The sequence below is a fragment of the Anser cygnoides genome, chromosome 1 (assembly GCF_040182565.1).
Source record: "Anser cygnoides isolate HZ-2024a breed goose chromosome 1, Taihu_goose_T2T_genome, whole genome shotgun sequence".
In the NCBI taxonomy this organism is placed as follows: domain Eukaryota; kingdom Metazoa; phylum Chordata; class Aves; order Anseriformes; family Anatidae; genus Anser; species Anser cygnoides.
This window is the reverse complement of record NC_089873.1, coordinates 137636563-137658626: the sequence shown is the minus strand read 5'-3', so window position 1 is coordinate 137658626 and position 22064 is coordinate 137636563. Positions and strand designations below refer to the sequence as shown.

Sequence of the window (22064 nt, the reverse complement as noted above, 5' to 3'; positions counted from 1 at the left end):
CACTGTTTTCTCAAACAAAACAAAAAAACACAGTGAATACAAGTTTTGGAAAATATTTTTTTATTATAAAATGTACAGTATATTGACCTTAACATTATAAAACACTGTAATGTATCAGAGTCTTGTAAAGACCAATAATTTATAAAATGAGACCAAATTCATTGTTACTCTTTCTAGTCTCATAGTCTGATTTAAAAATATATATATAAAATATATAATGAATGATTTGACTGGAGCATCCTTAGTAGCTGGAAAAGGTTTGTTCATATGTTATGGTAACTAATGTCTGCATGTATTTTTATTAAAATAGATCACTCTTATTGCTAAGTTAGTCTTTGATTTTGAAGAGCTGATAGAAGAATGAACAGAAAGGTTAGTATCATATTCTATAAGGCTAGATTATGTAAAAGCACTGCAGGGGATAAAGAAAAATATGTTACTCCAACAAAATACTAAAGCACTTCTATCACTGCAGCTCATTTATTAACAGTTAATACTTCTTTGGTACTTTTAAGGTGCTTGTTGAAATAAGGAGTAGCTTTGGACTATGGACAAGAATAGACTACTTCAGGTCTCAGATGCTATTGGATAGCATGAAAAAACACATTACACTGCCTTAACAATTTAAAGACCTTTTCCAATGCATTAGTCTCCTCACTTTAAGTACATCTACTGCCTCCTTCTATTGCAGGGAAGTACTATCATGTTGAATACAAAAGCAATGCACTTCACATGTACACAGAATTAATTCCTTTTTTTTCTGCCCTCAGCCTTCCTGGCTTTGTTACAGTCAGTACTTTCCTTCTTGTACTTCCTTGGCAGTGACTTGAACTCTAGCATCCAGCCAAAGGCATTTGTTTTAGTGTTAGAATATGTGTATGTAAGTTGTTTTCGAATCACTGCCGAGTATATTTTTAGCAGTGCATTTATAGAAGCCTGCATCCCTTTGAGAAGACTGCTGGATGACTAATGACCCCTGAGGGTGAAGAAATTTGTTTCCATACAGACGGGATTGAGCTCCTGTTGTCAGATGAGATTTGTCTGGAAGCTCCCAAGTTATTTCTGCTTTAGGAATCCCAATGGCCATACAGTTCAGTTTTACTGAATTCCCAGGCCTGGCATAGATGACAGGTGCTGGCTCACTGGTGATCCGGGGGGGATAAGCTATCACAATGACAGGCACATTCATAACAGAAGTGCCATACTCTGTGGACACCTTGCACAGGTAAGTGCCCCTGTCAAATACAGAAGCCTCACGCACTGTCAGAGAGCCATTCTCCAGGAGGGAGAAGCGACCCACAGCCTGGGGGGCATCCAAGACCATCCCATTGGGCAGTGTCCAGGAGATCTGTGCCCTTTGATTTGGCTGGGTGATGCAATGGAGCTGCAGAGTTTCTCCATTGATGATGCTCACCAGGTTGTTGTACTGGTTGCTGATTTCTGGCCTGAGTCCCACCTTCAGGAAGACTACCCGTTCCACATAACCTCCTGGGTTTCTGGCTGCACAGCGGTATGTCCCAGCATCCCCTGCAGAGAGACCACTGATGTGTAAGATCCCATCCCTCTTATGGTAAAATCTGTGCAGACGGCTGCCACTCAGCACTTCAGTGCCATTGGGAAGGATCCAGCTTGTGCTCGGCTCCGGGTTCCCCTGGACTGAGCAGTTCAGATTGATGCTGTGCCCAGCAATGGCAGTGATCCTTTCATTGACAGGGTCCCTGAAGGAGGGTTTCTCCAAATGGTCTGTGATGAGGAGTTGCACAATCAATCTCGCTTCCCCTCCTTCGTTCCGCCCAATGCATATGAGCTGTACCGCATCTGTCTGCCTCACCCCTCTGATGTCCAAAGTACCATTCCGATGCACGGTGATCCTGTTTCCATAGTAGGGAGCTGGCAGGATTACTCCTTCTGGAAAAGCCCACAGGACCCGTGGAGCTGGGATACCTTCAGCTTTGCAGTCAATAAGCTTCCGGCTGTCCCTGATGGCTGTCTCCCTCACAGATGTTATTGCATTGAGATGCCCATTGATTCTGGGAGGCTGAACATTTACATGGATCCAAACTATTTTCCGATCTTCTCCAGCACTGTTCCGCACTACACAAGTATAGTTGCCACTGTCAGATCTTTGGGCCTTTTGGATGAGGAGGGTGCCATCCCGATACACCTGGTATTTGTCAGATAGGGCAGGAATGGGCCTGTTGGTTGGGGAAAGCCAAGTCACTTTGGGAGTAGGTTCTCCTTTGGCTTCACACGCTACTGTGACAACATCACCATAGGGTACATTAATAATGACATAAGTTTTGTTCTTGATAGTTGCAGGCTCGGCCACTACTTTGACCCGCACTTTCATCTCATCTTTCCCAATCTGGTTCTCAGCATAGCAGGTATAGTCCCCCTCCTCTCTCAGTCCAACATCATTGAAATACAGGGTTCCATTATTAAAGACCACATATCTCTTTGTCCGGCTGCCACTGTCATCTGACTGCATGAAGGTATTGATCATGCTGCCATCTGGGAGACCCCAGGAGATCTCAGGATTTGGTAGCCCAGTAGCTACACAGTCAACTTTCAGGTCCCCTCCATACTTGACCTTATGGTTATTCTCATTCTTATGTTCTATTTTTGCTGGTTTCATCATCACATTCACTTTGAGGACCACATAGTCATCCCCAATCTTGTTGCGGGCCACACACAAATAGTCTCCTGCATCTTTATCTGTAACTGAATGGACAACCAAAGTTCCATTGCTGAATACTTTGATTCTTGTCTCCAAGCTACTGTAAGGAAAGAAAAGAGAACAGGACATGAGCTGCAAAATCACATTTTAGGAGTTAGTAATTGAGTGTAACGTGGGAAAAACAAACAAACAAAAAAACGACAACCCAACAATATGGAAAAAGCACAGGAGCATTGCTTTTGTTAGATAATTAGATGGTCTGAAGTGACCAAGATATTCACCACCAAAAAAAAAAATGGAAAAAAATAATTCCACTCACTCATAGCCAAACAAATCTACCCTGTTCCGTTCAATGACTTTAATAGTATTCCTTTATTTTTGACTTTTCTGACTACATGTACAGAATTCTGTAACATTCAAACATGCCATATCTGAATAATATACTCCACACAAACCTAGATGGATCATAATTATGGAGTCTGGCACTTGGGTACCCAGTTAAAAATAAATCAATATGTACTATTTCCTCTGGCCCCAGGTACAACATTTTAAACCCTCAGAGCAATCTCAAAGAAGCAAAATGTTCAGACTCAATAATAAACAGTAGGTAACCTCTAGTAATTTTACTTTAAAATGACCTAAGCTTTGAAATATGGGAAAAAAAAAAAAAAGGAAAAAAAAAAAGATTTTGAATGTGCTATTGAAAAAAAGCTATTATTCCTTTCCATTTCACTGTGGAATTGGTGCATTGTGGTCAAAATTCATTTCCTCGGTAGCTCTATGGTTTTCTCCCCAAAGAGATCTACTGTATTAGAAAAATAGTCCACATAAATCTCACGACAGTAAATGAAAGAACTATTTTGTTGCAATTGCTATGAAACATAAAATTAATTCTGGATTTTGTACTACCTATGGGCTACCCAAATATATTTTTTGTCCAATTAAAAAAAATGCTGACTACAGTCCACTATTAAGAAAGCTGTTGACAAATGTGTATTTTGATTTCAGCACATTTCTCATCTGTCTACAATGATGACAGAGAATTTATTGAGTAGAAACTGTGTTTCCAAAAAAGTCCTAGGATATTTTTGTTGCTTTGAAGAAGTCATATTTTACTTAATATTGTGAACATTGTAGAAGGTATTGTTTTAAGTAGAGACTTTACTGTGAGGTAACATTTATTTACACATTTTTAAAATGCTCATCATTATTTAAATCATTATGATTTCTTTGTCCTATCTTTACAGTGTATAATGATTAGTACAGCAGATACATCAATTTCAGTGATCTCAGTTATCCTGGGGAAAAGCGGGCATCTATGCAAACCCTAATTATGCAACTAAGCACATTGGAATAAGACTTTTTGCCATCAGACTTTTTGCTACATTTACAGAATGGCTATAAAAGGCAAATAGTGGCAGCTTATCCTAAACACTTAAACCTGACTTTTCAATAATACTACTGTTTTCAAGGGAATTATGCTAAATTACAACTTGACCATCTTTTGATATAATTTCAAATTCTTCCTTAATGGTTTAAGGCCTAATTCAAAACTCACAGAAATCAAGAATGAAGCTCACACAAATACGAATGGTCTTTTCTCTAAGTTCATACAAACTGTAATTTAGCTGCAACACCTCAAATAGTAATTTACCTGTGTAGGGAATCGATCATTCTTTTGGAAGGTAACCTCCATAATATCCGAGGCCAGGGGTCACCAGAAGCACTGCAGTCCAAATGCAGAATGCTGCCATATGTTACATCTGTCCTCTGAGGAGAACTCCCGGTGATCTTAGCATTAGAAGCTTGCTTCTTCACATGCAGTTGAATCATTCTCCTGGCAGCTCCGACCATGTTAGCGGCAATGCACTCATACGTCCCACTGTCCTTGGGGGACACGTTGCGAATATAAAGAGTTCCATTGGGAAAAACAAACAAATTCCCGTTGACAAACTGGGAAGGTCGAATATGTGTGCCATCAAAGAGCACCCAACGGATGCTGGGAGAAGGTGCTGCTTTGGCAGTGCAGTGGATGTTAATACTACTACCAAAGGGCAAGGAAATGTTCTCTTGCTTATCTTGCTGGATGATGGGGGGTAAGGCTGCAATGTGGAGCCTCACTGCAATGCTGTCAGCTCCTGCAGCATTGCTAGCTACACATTTGTATACTCCTCGGTCTGAAAAAGTCGCTTGCTTGATAGACAAGGTTCGATTTTCATGAAGCATAATCCTGCTTTCTGTGGTGGTGACTGTCTGCAAAATTTTCCTATCTGGGAAAATCCATGAAATATGTGGGCTTGGAGTCCCACTTGCCTGACATTCCATTGCTATGGTCTCTCCAAAATAGACTGTGACATCTCGATAGCGGGAAAGTAAAATTTTGGGCTGGTGGGCTACAACTGTGAGCACAATAATCATTTTATCTACGCCATGTAGGTTCCGAGCAGTGCACAAATACTGTCCGTGATCCTGAAGCTGAGCATTTCGGATAAAGAAGGTACCATTTTTCAAGACTTCAAACCTTTGTAACCTGGTGTTGGTTGTCATTACAGCTCCTGGGAAGATAAGAAGAAAGAAATAAATGGAAAATCAAAGGGTTTGTTTTTAAGACATATGTCACTGCACTGAAAAAAAGCTTATGGAAAAATATAGATTTACTTAACACCAACTACATCTTCAGATGGATCACATGACATCTTCTGACACTCTCCTTGGTCTTTGCTTCTATTGCAAAACCATAATAGCTTGGCAAGTCTGTACAGTGTGGGAACTTTTAAGGGCTTTGTACTTTGGGATTCCTCTTAAATCTTCACATAATTTCTTTTTTTTTTTTTTTATTTTGAATATGGAGATGATACACACATCAATATTTAAGGTAGTAATGTTAACAAACCCTTATGCACAAGCTTTGTCATCATAAATTCTAACTGCTGTGAATAATCACTTGGTTGCTATTCCTCCTTCAAGAACCAAATTCATTATATGTTAGAATTTTTCTTTTACTATAAGAAATACTGCAAAGATATTTTTATCTGTAATGACTGCTTGAAATTGGTCACATTGTTTCTGCATTGATTAAAATGGACATAAAATGTCATTACGTGTTTTTCAGTGGTTTGCAATATTTCTGTAATAATGTTGCATTTCAATATATATATCTATATAAAACCATAAAAAACTAAATATTTGTACCCTTAAAACTGTGTAGAAGAACACTTTTTTCTCTGTCTTACCTGTAGATACTTTTGTCCAAGTAATAGAAGGCTTGGGTTCCCCTACTGCATCACAAGGGATAAGAACATCTGTTTCAGCAAGGATGGATATGCTCTGAGACCCCTTTGAGATAATTTTAGGTCTTTCTTTGGGTGTCCTGAAATTGCTGGAAGATTGAATTATAGATGAATTGTGTGGTGTAATGCCTCCCACATGAGGCACAGACTGTACTTTTTGATGATGATAGTGGACATTTTTAAGAGGCTGAACTGTAGTGAATATCTGGGATCTTGTGCGCTGAGAGAGAAAGGCTGGAGGGGTAATCTTCAAAATTGCTGGTGGTGGTGATGTTGTGGTCATGGTCTGTGAAGGCACTGGGATAACTGTAGCTTTCTGCACTGTAATCCTCGTAGGGGAGACTTGGCCAATCTTCTCATTTGTGTCTTTGGGGACTAGCTGACTAGGGGGCACAGGTTTAGGACGCATACTTAAGTGAGGGAATACCCTTGTTCTGTTGAAAACGAATGGCATTCTGGAACTGGGATAATAAGGCATCCCTTGATTTGGTAGTCTCCCTGCTGTGCCTCTGTTATCCGGAACATAGTTATTGCCAAAATATCTTGAATTAATATTGTATCTGTTCTGACCCTGAATACCAAACTTGCTCGCAGTGAATGTATTTGTTCTGTGAAATGGAGTGGCTTGTGTTGGGGTAGTTGTCTCTCTCCGAAAGGCAAAAGATTTTTTGTCCTGGATAGTATGTGCTGCATATGCTGTTATCTCTGGTTTGTTTGTGTAGTGAAGAGGCTGTTGTGTTATAAAATAACGAAATGAGCCTTGTGTTACAATATATGGAGGCTTCAGTGTGCCTCTTACTGGAACATGCTTTGGAGGCACAACAGGCAGTCTTTGGTTTAGGCTTGGTATCATTCCAGCAGGTGGATGGGGAAGGTTTGGACTTAGCAATAAACTGTTGTTTGACCTGCTACTGTACGTCTCTTTGAATTGCTCCTCTTTAGACTGTATGCTAATCCTATTTTGGCTAGAGAAAGGAGTGGGGTGTACATTCTGTCTTGAGCTCACTACCATTCTGTCACCTTCTGCTTCAACTTGTTTTGTTTCTGACAACCCTTCTTGACTGAAGGTATTACTGCCCTTGGTGGTATAATGAAGAGAAGGATATGAAGTGCTTGAAATAGATGGTGGAAGAGTAGGAAGTTTTGTAAATGGAATAAAGACAGTGGGTGTATTTGGAGCCTTTTCAGCTGTCTGCAAAATGCCATATGACACAGCTTCCTTTTTATCCAAGGAAGGTGGTTTTGCCCCAGTCTCAGAAGCAACAGATTTCTTTGTTTCTATAAATGAAAAAGTTTGAGTTTCCATAGTGCTGAAGGAGGAGGACAAAGTCAGCATTTCTTGCTGCTGAGGTGGCTCAGTTATTGCTGGTGTTTTTAAAGTTACTGTGGGCTTCCACGTCTCCTCTGAAACTGAGACATCCTTAAAAACTTCAACTGTGCCAAAAGGAATACTTAAGTCTGTCATAGTGGGATGCATCAGCTGGAATGTTCCAGCAGTGGTTTCATTAACCACAACTTCTGAGTCAAAAAGGATGGGCTCTTGAGATTCTGAGTAAACAGATTTTGTAGATGATATCAAGCTGTTCCTATGCTCAATGGTAGCTGTACTTGATTGTTCTGCCTCACCATCTGTAGCTTTAGAATCTTCTTCAAGGCCATTCCCTTCAGATACATTGTCTGATGAGTGGTATTTTGGCACTTTATTTTGCTCTGGTTTCAGAAGTGTACTTGACTCTTTTGTGGGAACTGTGTTACGTACAACGTACGATGATAAAACTGTGATAGGTTCAGTCACTGGAAGTGCCATGTTTTCAGGAGCAGCAGAGAGAGTCACATGTTCTTCTTCAGGTGGAGAAGCAGTAGGCCTAAAGAAAGAAGCTGTGACCACCTCTCTGATTTTGGTTGTTTTCTCAAGTACAGCTGGATCGGTAACTAATGAAGGAGTGAATTCCATATGCTCCTCTTCCTTAGCCTGTATTTTGACACTGTTTTTAAGATCAAGGTGTTCAAGAACTGCAGACGAAGTTTTGGTCACAGCTTCAACTGTAGATGTTCTTGGAATGACAGGCATTGCCTCTGTGATTGAAATAACAGTGTGGAAAGGCTTTGTTCTTTGTCGGATTCTATTTGGCCTCAATCTCCTTCTCCCATAAGGCCTTTTCCTAGCATGCTGAGTAACAAGTGAAGGTGTGGTCTTTCTATAGGTTGGTGTTGTTGTGGCCACAGTGGTCAGTCTGCTGATGGAAGCAGCAGGTATCTCTTCTGTTTTTTTATGAGGAGCATTAGTGCTTGTCAAAATGAATGTGGGGTCTGGTTTTGAAGAAGCCAGGTTCTGTTCTCTTCCATGAAAACTCTCTGCATAACTGCTGGATGTGCTTTCTTGAGTCACTGGATTCCTGTGGGTCTCTGGTTCTTCCTTGCTCATGGATATGACAGCTGGAAAAGTTGTACTTAAGTCTGCTATTTTTATCTGACCTGTGGATACTTCTGTGTGCTGATGTATCAAGTCATTGCTTTTTTCTGTAACAAACGGAGAAACAGATGACGAAATGGCAGTAGCGCCTACAGAATCTGTTGGGATGATATCATCCAGCTGAGAAGGCATTAACATTATGTTGTCAACGCTCATCTGATCCACTTCATTTAACTTCTCACTTGTCTCCAACACGCTATGAAGATCTACAGTCTGAGATTCAGCTAGGACAGTAGCATCAAGTGGTAGCTCAGCAAAAGCAGAATTTTCCTCTGATGTAGAAGATACAGTTGCATCTGCATTTTCCACTGTGAATGGACTGCTCTGAATATTAGGAAAGCTAGTTACTGTTTCTTTGGTTAGAGGTTCTTCAGTGACAGCCTGAATATTTTCTTTGACTACAAAAGAATCGGTCCTGTCATCCTGATGCTGCTGGCCTTCGGGTTGCACAGTTGCAGAGAGAGGAGTCAAATATGGACCTGATATAGGGACCTCTACAGAGTATGTACTTGCAGGTGTTTCTAAAACCCTGTAGTCAGGGAAAGGTTCAGTTTCTGACCCTGTTACTATGGGCTGGACTGAAAATGTTTTACTGCTGTGGGAAACAGTGACTGAGAATGGCTCATCTTCACCCAGTGGTGATGCATCAGCAGAGGAATCTACCACATCAGCTGCTGTCTCTGAAGGCAGAGGGCTGGCTACTGGATGAGGGACAGGAGTAGTTTTCTGCATGAATGATGGAAATGCCGTTGTTACAGAAATGGCTGCAGCTGTAGTTGTTCTAGGAAGATTCTTCCCACGGACTTTTGCCAAAATGTCAGCCCAATGCTGTGGATTAATCTGTTTGCTTGCCATATTAATTCTCCTTCGAGATTCAAACACTCTCCGGCCTTCTGCAACATTGCTGTCTTGGGTTCTATCAGTACCTTTCCAAATTTTCATTTTCCTTCTGCCTTTCTTTCCCTTTTTAATTTGAGCCTCTGGCACCTGGTCACTTTTTTGTTTAAAGGATACTTCCCGGTCCTTCAGGCGGTTCTTTCTGCGTGGGAACTCATCCACCCCTCCTGTCCCTGATCCCTCTCCATCATCTATGACCTGCCCTCTTGTTTTTGATGAACTTTTTGAGCCTGGGCGCTTTTTCAGTTTTATCCTTTTAAATGACCTGTCAGACACCATTTTATTTACTGTAACCCTTACGGCAAACTGATCTGATCCCTGCTGATTGACAGCCACACATCTGTAATGGCCACTGTCACTGACGTGGCTTTTTGGAATAAGCAAAGTACCATTGTCCAACATATATCCTTTTGAAGAGTTCAGTAAATCATTGAGTATCTGGCTGTTTGGAAGAATCCAGCTCAACTGTGCCTCCGGGATTGCAATTGCACTGCAAGGCAAAACTATTGGATCTCCAACATTTTTTTCAACCCTCACTATATCCGTATCAGCTATCTGAATAGCTGGAGGCTGCACAAGAAGTCTGTAAGCCCTGATGTCCATATCATGTCTCACTTGGGCAATGCAATAGTACAAACCAGTATCAGTGTAACTCACTGGTTTGATTACTAGCTGACCACTGCTATGAATAGAAAACCTACTGCCTTTCTGATTGAACGGTGCCTGCAGTTTAGTCCCATCTGGAAGGAGCCACTGAATGAAAGGGCTCTCAGAGGCTCTCACGTTGCAGCTCAGCTGACACTCTGACCCCTCCATGACGCTCTGTGCTGTCCTTGTGCTCTGATTTTGCTCTATCATTACCCAGCTTCTCTGCTGCCTGGTGTCTTTGGTATGAATTGCCTGAGAAAACACAGTGAAAAAAGACAGCACCACTTTTTTCCCTGTACTTTGGCGCCTGTTTAACTGGATACTTATAAGAGGTTGCATCACCCAGGAAGGCTCAGCCATTATTTGAGCTTTTACGCCTGTGTAATACAAAGCATCATAATCCGAGCCTTGCTTGTACCGATAGCTTATTTTAGGCTCTTTGCTGAGCATAAGTTCCCTCTCTAGTTTGACAGGCACTTCACTATAATAAGCAATAAGCTTCCACAATTTTTCATAGTTCTCTCGATTCATTGGACATTCAAAATCCAGTGAAATTGTGGCATTTATATCAATCTCCTGAGTCTGGATTTGATTCCACTGAATTTTGGTAGAGCCTGTTGGTTTCTTTATTTCACAGTTCAGATGCACTATATTGCCATGCTCATCAGTCATATTTAATGTAATGTTCCATGGAGAGGACTGAAACTCCACCAGAGGGAGTTCATAACTGTCTCCATCTTCTTCATCTTGAGTGCTGCTATTGTGCCTTAATAAGGACTGAATGATAGGTTTCCTACAGGAAATATCTTTCAAGTTTTGGATATCTTCTTTCTGCAGCTGTTTTGGGCTGTTGCACTTAGGGCAGAGCTGTCCCCCTTCAAAGGCTTTGTCTTTTTTGCATTTTAGAACACCTGGAAGCCAAAACAGAAAAAACAAACAAAAAATGACAGGTAAGCTGTACAATCATGTCCCAGAGTCGGCGAACTCTCAAGAGTGCCAAATGGACTACATGAGATAAACATTATGCCATGTGACATATAAGCAAGGTGTTTTAAAATGCTGCCTCTTTATTTTCACAGTTGAACAGGCCTGTTTCTCCAACTGACCATAGTTTCTTCTGACTTTAATGAGAAGTTTGAATGCTCCATCCTTCTGAAAATTAGTTTCACTGCCTCTGAATAAAATTACTAGAAATTGAAGTGTCCAGAGCAACATTTTAAAAGTCTGTTAATATTTATGCTGTATAAAAAAGTCTGCATGTGTACAGTGACAACCTACCCATCTATCTTTTGCACACAAATTGAAGAGGACAGAGTCCTCTCAGCTTTCAAAAATGCAGCATTTGCCTGAGAAATGCTGGATTTCCTCATTAAATAATTCAGGAGGCTTTTTATTTTTCCCTATTCATTAATAGTAATACTGGCAATATACAAAAAATTCTACTGTATCTACCAAAATGTGCTGATTAGTTCCTATACTTACAATCTATTTGACAGCAGCAAAAAAAAAAAAAAAAAAAAAGAAAATACTTCTTCGTGACATCTGAAACAACTGCAAACTCTGTAAATATAAAATAAAGATTAAACAGAGGAGTATTAAAACAGGAAATGATATCCTTGACTCCTTGCTTCCACCAATGCCAAAAGGATTCTTGTCTGCCAAACAGCCATGTATTTATGTTTAACTTGTGCTGCTTACTACAATGTCAATGTTGCCTTTCATATTTACTTTGGAAATATGCTATATTCCAGTTTTTCTAGGAATAAGTGTTATGCTGATCGCTCCTGAGGAATGAGGGATCTTTGAGTGAATGAACAATAAAGGTGGGTTCTAACATAAAATTCTAGGACAAGGGGAAAAGAACTGGCAAAATTTTGTAACCTTTTCAAACAGGAAAATATATACTTTGCCAGTCTGGCAGATCAGTTTTCTTGAGAAGTTCTCACAAATGTAATATATAAGTGAACCAGTCTACCACTTGCAGATTCAAATATGATGCTTCGAAGACAAGGAAAGTGCATTCCGTGACAGAACTGGTACACAATCAACTTGGCATATGCCACACTGGTCTGAGGAACATTACTGTGTTTCAAAGAGCACTTCTATCACTCTGTGTTGACAAAATTCCCAAAGAAGTCAATGTTATAGTCGTATAAAGATACTAAAGCTGTCATGCATGAAAGTGGCATGGACTAATTCTCCTCTTTCCAAAAATCACTACCGTTTTAGTGCAGAAAATAAATCAAATAAAAACAGTAACAAGCCATCACTGTACAGGGAAGGAAGTTCATCTAATATTTCATCATTATTACTTAGAGTACATCTTCGGTACACTTAGCATATCCACTCATATGATCAAGGAGAGTATATAAGAAGATTAAAGTGTAAATTACATAAATATAATACCTAAGTTGGATACCTCAAGTATCAGTTCAATCAGGGACACTTACACTACTCATTAAAGTACCACACATCCCTAAAACTATTGTTCTATAGCTATGTACAAAAATGCCATGAATTAGATATCCTAAGACAGCAAGACCCATCGTCATCCACCACACATGCTCGAAATCATTATATAAACCTTGTGACTCCAGAACTCATCTGAGACATCTTCAGTTGCAATTCAATGACAATTTCCTCTTAAGAGTCTATCAGCAGATCTGGTGTAACATCCATCCCTCTGGCCTACTATACCAAACACTTAGCTACCTGACATGTGACATTGGTGGACTCAAATGCCTAAACTGAAAACAGACATACAAAAAAAAAACTATTTAGTGGACTCCTGATCTAAGCACTGTGATTCTTATCTCACATCTAAGCCTAAGTGAATCATAGAATGACTTATGTTGGAAGGGACCTTAAAAACCATCTAATTCCAAACCCCGTGCCATGGGCAGGGACACCTTCCTCCAGACCAGGTTGCTCAAAGCCCCATCCAACCTGTCTTGAACACTTTCAGGGATGGGGAATCCACAGCTCCTCTAGACAACCTGTTCCAGTGCCTCACCACCCTCAGAGTCAAGAATTTCTCCCTATATCTAATCTAAATCAACCTTTTTTTTTCTTTTTTTTTTTAGATTAAAGCCATTTTAGATTGAAGCTATTTTAGTTTAAAGCCATGAAGGCAGACCTTCCTCTGAAAAAGGAGCAGGACTGTAGGTGTTCTCTGAAAATACTTAAAATAGATTGCCTCCCTTAAAAAAGTAAGGTGTGGTCAATGAAGAAACACTAATAGACAAGAAGGATGCATGAATAACAGCCTTAAAGTTAATAGCCTGAAGTTAAAGAACTCTTCCAAGAATTTGGAAATCTAATTCCCATTCCTTCCTTAGACAACATCATGTAAGTAATGATTCACAAGAAATAACAAATCTATTCATATGGAGAACAGGGGAAACAATATCAAAGAGTATGAGTTGAAGAGGCTTCGGTAATTTTGTTCTTACCTCCAGAAACTTCATTCCATTCAAGGAACCACTTTAACCTGCAGTCACAAACCCACGGATTCCCATGAAGGTAAAGATTCTCTAGTAGTGGCATACCCTGAAACATCTCTTCAGGCAAGGTCCTAATAGCATTTTCAGATAGGTAGAGATGTCTTACTGTTGACAGTTTGAAATAATCAAGGACCATAAATGTTGAAAAGGTGTGTGGGTGAAGCTGCTGGAGCAAATTTCCCTCCAAGTGGACCAGTCTCAGAGAAGTTAATCCATTAAAAGCATTTGGATGAATAAACTCGATTCTGTTGTGGTCCACGTGCAGTCTCATTAAACTTGAAAGTCCATGGAGGGTTTGGCCAGTTATGACTTTCAATTTATTGTAACTAATTTTGAAAACCTTTAAAAAAAAAGAGAGAGAGTGAGAGATTAGTTTTGTATTTAAATCCAAACAGAATAACAAACATTCGGAAGTTTTCCTCCCACATTCAAATATCTTTTGCACCACTGAAAAATGATATGCTGATCAAAAGAGGGAGAATACAAATGAACATTAGTTGGCATTATCAAGTATGACATAGGCATAGTTAACAGAATTCTAATATTATTTTTGAGGGGGAGGAATGGTACCTTAATCCTAGGAAAGGCACTACAAAAAAACACTTGTTTTTTTCTTAAGCAACTTACTGAAGTTAGAATTTGTGAAATTTAGAAAGACCTGAGCACTACCTGTAGAGACACGAGATCTTTCAAAGCACCATTAGGTATATTCTGAATGTCATTTCCATGTATCATAAGCAATTCCAGTTTTGTGAGTCCTGCAAAGGAGTTTTCATATATAGACTGTATACTGTTAAACCTGGAAAAAATCACAAAATGTGTAGTTACATTTCACACACTGACTATCATGGACAGCAAAAGTAAAATTAGTATAACCTACCTATCAAGAAAACTTGAATGGATCTTAGTGCACTGTCAAAGAGCCAGAAGGTACTGAAACATTTTTACAAGGCCAAGTATACTTAGTTCATGCTTACATTAAAATTTCTTTTAAATCAATTTGTGGCACTTTAACCATAATTTAAAACTAAGAGTAATAAATAGGCGTTTAAGTTCTAATAGTTGTCAGTATGTTTTTCCATGCAGCTCACTTTATGGAATGGCAATAAATTAATGGCCCGTATCCAACCAATGATGCTATGGAGCCTGGCAAACTAGACATGCTGCAATGTTGCCAAAACTGCATCTAACAATAAATGAATAAAGACTTGGACAGAGGACATTAAAAATGGATATCTCCCAAACAGCAAGAGAAGCAGGAAGTCACATCATTCTTACCTTACTGCTACAACATGTAATTGGCTGCATCAACCAATTATATAAGATCTAGGAACTGAACTTCCAATTATATAATTTGAGCCCAATAACTCCTTTTAGAGAAGTAATATAGAAAATCAACTTTTTGAAAACAATTCAGTTTCACTTAGGACTAACAAGGCAGGTTTTATTTGCCAATATGGAAGCCTTAAGTTTGGCTGCCTAGCTCTGCATTTGGATTTTCCATATGTAGATACAAAATTAGACATATGAGCTAATCTGGGCATGAAGACTCCAAATTAAGCATCCAATTTTAAATATCTTTTCCTATTTTTAATCCTTTCTTTCTAGACATGAAAGGAAGAGAGAGAGAAAAATTTAAATACTTTGAATATGGAGGAAATACTTTTAAATTTTCATCGTTATCTATCTGAAGATTCTGAACTTGCTAAAAATTCAGACGTGTTTTGATATTTTTAGTCCTACTACAGATCTCCCAGGCTTATAGCAGTAATCCTATTAAAATTCCTTCTGTTTACATCAGACCTTCTAAAAAAATATGCAAACTTCTCTAAATATGAATTTTTCCTAAATTATTTCCAGATAAGAAAATAAGCTTTACATCTTAAATATACAGCAACTTGAAACAGAAAGATTCTAAAAACATTTCTCAAAAATGAAAGAAATGCAACAGATAAGTACGACTGTTTCTTCTTGGCAGAGGAGACAACTCAGAAAATGTAATTTCTAGTGATGAAAATACAAAAAAAACAATAGGAAAGGGCTTTTATGCTAGCAGTATCAAATAATTTACTTAAAAACAGGATAGAACTTCCAAAATGCCTACACAATTTAGAAGCTTACACACCATTTTCAAAACCAATTTAGGGATAGAATTTGTCATAGAATGTTTACATATAGGGGAGAGGTGACTGTAAATATGCGTGGTTTTGACTGCGGAGAGGAAAAGGATGGTGGTTTGATATATTCTACAAAGACAGAATTTATAAAGAAGTATGACATTAGGCAGGCTTCAAAGAGAGCTCAAAATTAATGAGACTAAAGCCATGGAAAGAAATGAATGTAGTTTGGATAAGATCTGGTGTGTTTGTATGAAGTTGTACTGAAGTTGAAGTTTGCAGTGAAGAGATTACACGTTTTCAGTACCATCATAGCCTACAGTGTTCCTGAGATTTTATTTCTTTAAATTTTATCATGTTTTCTCAGCTTCAGAGTCAGCAAGATAACTAGACATAAATGTCACAGAGAGCTCCAAAGAGACCACATAATTATAATTCTTCCTACCATGAGCTCTACTATATGCAAAGAAAATGAAGAGGAAGAGACATTGGTTTCCATGGCAGGTTGTGTAAGAGTTGAGGATCACAGAAACAAGGACATGGATTACTGTTCAGGCTCAAAAATATTTTTATTTCCCAATAAAGAGGCATATAAGGCCACTTGAAGACATACCTGCTGGTGGATAGCACTTGGCCCCTCTGTGTTGCAGATTCTTTGGCAACAGCTTTTCAATGAAGCTGCTTAAATGACTCCCTTTGGAACCATGTGTGTTTACGTTAAGACTAAATCACATGATTTTGTGTATGAAATTTTATTTTCTCAGAGGGGACCATGAGTAACTAAACTGATGGCAGATGGCCTGAAAAAAATATAGGGAACATTCCTCACACTACAAAATGTTATAAGGCTGACCCAGTTGGACATTTGCTCTGTACTATAGAAATTACATAGTTATGTATCATTCCAGTAATACTTCCACTGATTTGACTATGAGCCACTGGGATGACTGAAAAATGGCATGAAAATACAGATTTCTGTAATACAGTTTTACTGAGTGCAGGGGTATTATGAGACTAAAATCAGACTTTAGGTGGATAAAGTACTGGTGGATACACATTTTAACTACAGAGGAGCAAATAAATTAATGTCCCTACTATTAGTCATAGCACAATCATTTGCAAGTTACAGGCCCTGCAGCTAGGGAAGGAGTTCATACCAGGTAGAGAGATGGCTCTGCTACCAAGCAGAAGAGGACTGAGACTCTTTTGCCATGCTATGTCATACAATGACCATACACAGCACTTTTGTGATATGCAGCCTACCAACTGTCCCTGCCTTCTCATCTCAGAGAAATGTAGGTTGGAAATACTCTGGCAGAGGAAGGTGATATGGAGCCTGAGCTCCCTCACCCCAAAACAGTGTTGTCTGCTTATATTGCACTTAAATTCTTAGGAAACAAACAAACAAAACAAAAACAAACAAACAAAAACAAACAACTTCAAAGGTTATGGAATAACTAGTCTTTATGGTATTGTTTTAATATATGCTACTTCACTGTGCTCCAAAATGCTACCTGCTTACATTACATAATTCTACTCCTTCTATATTTTTGTGTATCAAGTGTAATAATCAACATCTAGTAGAAATCCTCCCATAGTAGGTATAATTCAATATAGTTTTTAAACACTGTAAGACTGCATGTACTATTTGCCAATAAGAACTGACACCATCATATAAATACTTATTTGAAAGTATTACAAACTTTCCTTTGAAATATCAGGGCTACACTAAAACTTCCTTCATGCCACTAATGGCAGTGTTTGAAATACAGAGTGTGGAAGTAACTACTCATCTCTGCAATTCCACTTAAAAAGTATACAAAGATCACAGTATGCCGCACGCGTGCGAAGCATTCCAGGATTCAACACCAAGAACATGAAACTGTTTGCAACAAACTGCAATACAAACCCAAAATTGATCCTTTCCACATGTTTAGAAATCCTTGCTGGCACAGCTGCTAAGGACCGAAACGTGCAGTGGACTTCGGTGGGGACGTAGCAGGCGCAGGGGTGGGGGCAGGCCAGGGCACCCGGCAGGAGCCCCAGCGCCAGGATCAGCACCACGGAGAGTGCCCCCACCACGGCCCTCTCCCGCATCTTGTCGGCTCGCCTCGCCTCGCTCTTCCTGGGATGGCCAGGGGACACAAGCAACAGACGACAGCAATGACGACAAAGGGAGACAGAGAGAAGAAATGAAGGTTTTTTAATGCTTTTGAAATGTTCTGTGTACTGTGAGATGCTCTGCAGCGTCTCAGAAGGTCTGTAGACAATTACGGCTAAGTTCAATTGGGAAGAGTTTTTATTTTGTCCAAGTCACTTGCTACTTCAAAGTCAACTTTCTTTCCCATAACTCATTTCAGTACCTATTCTACAAAAGTTATGCAGTCTTCTTATTCTAGTAACTTTTGTAGGTTTGCTCTATATGCCAAAGGTAGCATTTGTCTCACCTACAAATTAGAAAACTTCAAGGGAAGCATCTGGTTCAAGTGAGTTGCCATGGCTCCCTCTACAGTCAACCAACGAGAGAGAAGCAACCCATATTCACCAGAAGGTGAGTAATATCAGGTATCTACCTAGATAGGTATCTACCAACCAGGTAACTACACAGAAATAGTACAAATCAGCCTCCTTAGGTCCCTAACTAACCCTTAGGTCCCTAACTCACCTAGCCTAGCTGCCTAATTTTAAAACTGTCTACTAACTTCCAGGAGGGTAAAACCAGGCTAAATAAATCCCATTCATAATGTACATGGGAAATGGTAACACTGAGAGAGGCAGACAGTGAAAGAAAGGAAAGTAAGAATTGGCTGGACACAGATCTGGACTCTGTCATTTACTGTGCTATGCTGGGCGTGCTTTTACCCTGTAATCTTAACCAAACAGAAGCTATGAATGCTCAGAATTGATAGAAGTTGACAATTGATTTAGAAACATAAGCACAGGCCTCCAAGAAAATGTAAACAAGAAAGTCTGTATTTATAACCTTGCCATGTCTATCAACACCGAGGTTCAGATTTTCAGAACTGTGTCTAAACCCGGATGACGAGACTCATGGAGAGTTGTTCAAAGAGGCACACTACGCTGGAACAAACCCAAAATACTACTGTTATTGAGCACTAGCCATTTCTGAAAATAAAGCCAGTGTGTAGATGTCTAATTACAGATTAAGCAGCCTAACTTTGGAGAAGTTAGTTTGAAATATCCTTACTCTTATCTACCATGAGAAGAACTTGAGCTCTTCAGATTAAAGCCATGCAAGAATGCAAGCTACTATTAGAAGCAGAAATTTGGTAGTCTCGCTCTTGTGTAACAGCGTGACAAGGAGGGAAAGACATTCAGTTCTACTAGAGGTTATTAGTTCCATTAGTTATTGCTTTTAGTATAAAAGTCAGATTTTTTCAGATCTGCTAGCAACGAGACACACATTTTTTTTTGTAAGAGCGTCATGTGCAAACTATTACAGTTCAAAGGAGAGGCTCATCGGCATGAAGAAGTTTCTCAAATATCTGTGGTCAAGTTAATGAGACACTTACCATTCTTTACAAAGAAAAATAGCTTTTAATTTGTTTGGAGAACATTCAGGTGCTGTTTTCCTTAAGATTCTCTTTCATAAAAAAAAAAAAAAAAAAAAAAAACTTTCAAGAACATCCTACCCACTCCAGTCCCATTCGGGCGGGGGCACCGAGCCTCACCGAAGAAACTCCTTCGCACAAAGGAAGCGATGCCTGGGGCAGCCCCCCAGCGCCCCAGCCGAAGGCCCCCCTCCGCACCTTTGCCACCGGGGACCCCTCGGGGGCGCGGCCGCACCGGCTGCGCGCCTCCGCCCGGGGGCGCCCTACGCGCATCCCTACGCGCCGCCCGCCTGCTCCCCCTCCGCCGCCGCGCAGCGTGGCAGCCGCCCCAGTCCCCCCAATCCCTTTATTATTTTTTTTTTCTCTTCACCGCGGGCAGATGCTTCGCATTAGGGAAGAATTTCCCCTCCGGGCTGAGCGGTCGGGAGCCGACACCCCGCGGCACGTCCCCGCGGGGGTCTCTCGCCCCCCTCCTCCGTCCTCCCCTCGGCACGGAGCCCCCCTCCTCCATCCCCACACCCCCCAACACACGGAGCCGCTCCCGAGCCCCCTCCCCTGCCGCCCTCGTCCCCCCGGCTCCTTACCTGCGGCCGCGCGCGGCGCTCTCAGCGGGCGCCGCCCGCCGCTCCCATGCCCCCGGGGGGCTTCGCGGCGGGGGGGCTGCTACCTGGCACGGCCCCGCGGCCCCTCCGGCAGCGGCCGGCTGAGGCTCATGGCAGCCCGCGGCGCCCCGCCGCCCCGCCGCCTTAGGGCTCCTCATCGCCCGTCATTTTGCAGAAGCCGCCGCCGTGATTTGGTGCCCCCGAATCGAGCATAAGCCAGGCGGGGCGGTACCGTGCCGGGGGGGCGTGTAGGGGAGGGGGGCGGGTTGGGGCTACTCCCTTCCGAGCCGTGCCCCGATCCCCCCCGCGGGCTGTTGGGGGGCGCCGCGGTCCCTCAGCGCCGTCTGGAGCCGAGCCCGTCCGTCGGGGGGCGAGCAGGGGGGCGGGCGAGGGCGGAGGGTCCCCGCCGCTTGCCGGGCTGCCTGGGGGCGCAGCTCCCGCGGCGGCAGCCTCCCGCCGCCCGCGGCCACATGGGGACGAGGGGCGCGGGGTGCCCGAGGTGCCCGGGGCGAGGGGCTCCGCGCTCCTCCGCTGCGCCGCTTCCCCACGCCGGGCGCTGCTGTGCAGGGGGAGGGCGCGGCGGAGCGGCTCCTCTTGCGGGGTGGGCGGCTCCTCGGCGGGGGGGCGGGCAGGGGGCCGCGGGCGGGACCGAGGCGGGGGGCGGGAGGGGGGAGACCAGCCCTGGCCCCTGCCCGGGAGCTGGAGGTGGAGGAAAGTTTGGATTTGGGAGCGCTCGGAGCGCTGCGGGGTGCGGCTTGTCCCGTTGCGCGCCCCTCCGTGCAGGCACGCACCCGGGTTGTCTGCGTTTGTGGACCTCGCTGTGCTCTGAAACCGGACCAGCCGGGCTAGATTTCTTGTTTTTCATAGTATCATAGAATCATTAAGGTTGGAAAAGACCTCCAAGATCATCTGGTCCAACCATCCCCCTACCACCAGTGTCACCCACTAAACCATGTCCCTAAGCACCACGTCCAACACCCCGTTAAACACCCCCAGGGACAGTGACACCACCACCTCCCTAGGCAACCCGTTCTAATGCCTGACTACTCTTTCAGAGAAGAAATGTCTCCTAATTAAGCACAAATAACTCCTCACCACCGTCGTTATGGAGTTCTGTCACAGCACTTTTGCAGAGACCCGTAGCCAGTCTGTACGGGACAATTTCATCTCCTGTGTTATGCTTGAGGAGAGCCACACAGATATATGTGGGTGAATAGAAAGAATCTCAAAACTGCAGTAGAGAAGCAATGACAAAATGACAATAGCACAGGAGAAGGCAGCAACTACTAACAAAATGAACCAGACCAAATGTAGATAGTCGTGAATTGCTTTTTTACCTCTAAAATACATCAGAGAAACGGACTTTGATTTTGCCAGGGAAAAACTACAATCAGTAAATCTTTAACATCCATGTCCTCAATTTTCCTCCTGTATCAGCATTTTTTTCAGTACACAAAAGTAAGTCTATTTCTGGTCCAGGGAAAAAGGCATCACCCAGGTGTACCACGGGACTGTTTTTAACACCATCATCTATCCAGTTACACTGTGTGTTTTTTGGCTAAACCCCAATTTTCTGTTCTCTAGATAGCCTGTATACCAGTTGCCCTCATCTGTAGTAGAAAAACAAAGAATTCAGTCTTCCAAGACACGAAAGAGTTACAGAAATCCACACAGATCCCTCTCAAGCCAAAAGAATCCCTCTGAGTTTTGGCATGGAGCTTTCAAATTCCACCTTCAAGTTGAGTACATATAGTAAATAGCATTGCATTATAGACTGAAAAGCCTAGATACACTGTATACTTGTAGACAAGTGTATAATTACCAAATTAATAGAAAGACTGGGAATCTGAGTTAACAAACCATTTTTTTTTTGGCTCTGAAACCTGTAACAGGTGTGACTGTCAAAAAAGTGGAGGGACAAAAAACCCTTCAATGGCTGACGATAACCTGTTGTCAGCATCTGAATCTGGACAAGGCATATCTTCCAAGTGCACTTATACACAATTTTGGAAAAAGGCCAGACTTTTAGCTGTGGAACTTCTTTTAGAAAAAAAAAAAAAAAGTTAGATGAAAACTAGAAATGTTTTGAAAATCTACCCCAAAAAGTAGAACTTTTTGAGTTCTTCACCACAGAGAATGTTTCCACCATGCATCTCTGCTTGGCATGTGATATTTAGTCTCTACCAACGTATCATCTGATCCCCCTGACTTATCCCCATAAAATCACAGTGTGTAGAGCCAGTTAAAATGCAGCCAATAGGAATTTGACTTTACTAAGCTCTGAC

The 22064-nt window shown here is 41.6% G+C and overlaps 1 protein-coding gene across 2 annotated transcripts; it reads right to left on the bottom strand.

The window, feature by feature from the left end:
* Positions 1-39: 39 nt before the first annotated feature.
* Positions 40-20339, bottom strand: MXRA5 (matrix remodeling associated 5). Of its 2 annotated transcripts, none has more exons than XM_066982782.1 (7): positions 19762-20339; positions 17515-17730; positions 14158-14287; positions 13438-13828; positions 5911-10896; positions 4332-5232; positions 40-2774 (listed from the first exon to the last, which is right to left on the bottom strand). In XM_066982782.1, the coding sequence occupies exons 1-7, from the start codon at positions 19935-19937 to the stop codon at positions 866-868; spliced, it is 8709 nt and encodes a 2902-aa protein (XP_066838883.1). In that variant the 5' UTR covers positions 19938-20339; the 3' UTR covers positions 40-865. The 2 variants fall into 2 exon arrangements, with proteins under 2 accessions (XP_066838883.1, XP_066838876.1); XM_066982775.1 differs by having other exon boundaries at positions 40-2777; positions 19762-20338.
* Between the last annotated feature and the right edge of the window lie 1725 nt (positions 20340-22064).

Excerpts from the sequence above, each read along its gene's own strand:
- MXRA5 (XM_066982775.1), bottom strand. The coding sequence starts at position 19,937 with ATGAGGAGCCCTAAGGCGGCGGGGCGGCGGGGCGCCGCGGGCTGCCAT. Across the intron at positions 17,731-19,761 it reads AGCGCCGCGCGCGGCCGCAG|GAAGAGCGAGGCGAGGCGAG; the intron begins GTAAGGAGCCGG and ends TGGCCATCCCAG. Across the intron at positions 10,897-13,437 it reads ATGGAATGAAGTTTCTGGAG|GTGTTCTAAAATGCAAAAAA; the intron begins GTAAGAACAAAA and ends TTTGGCTTCCAG.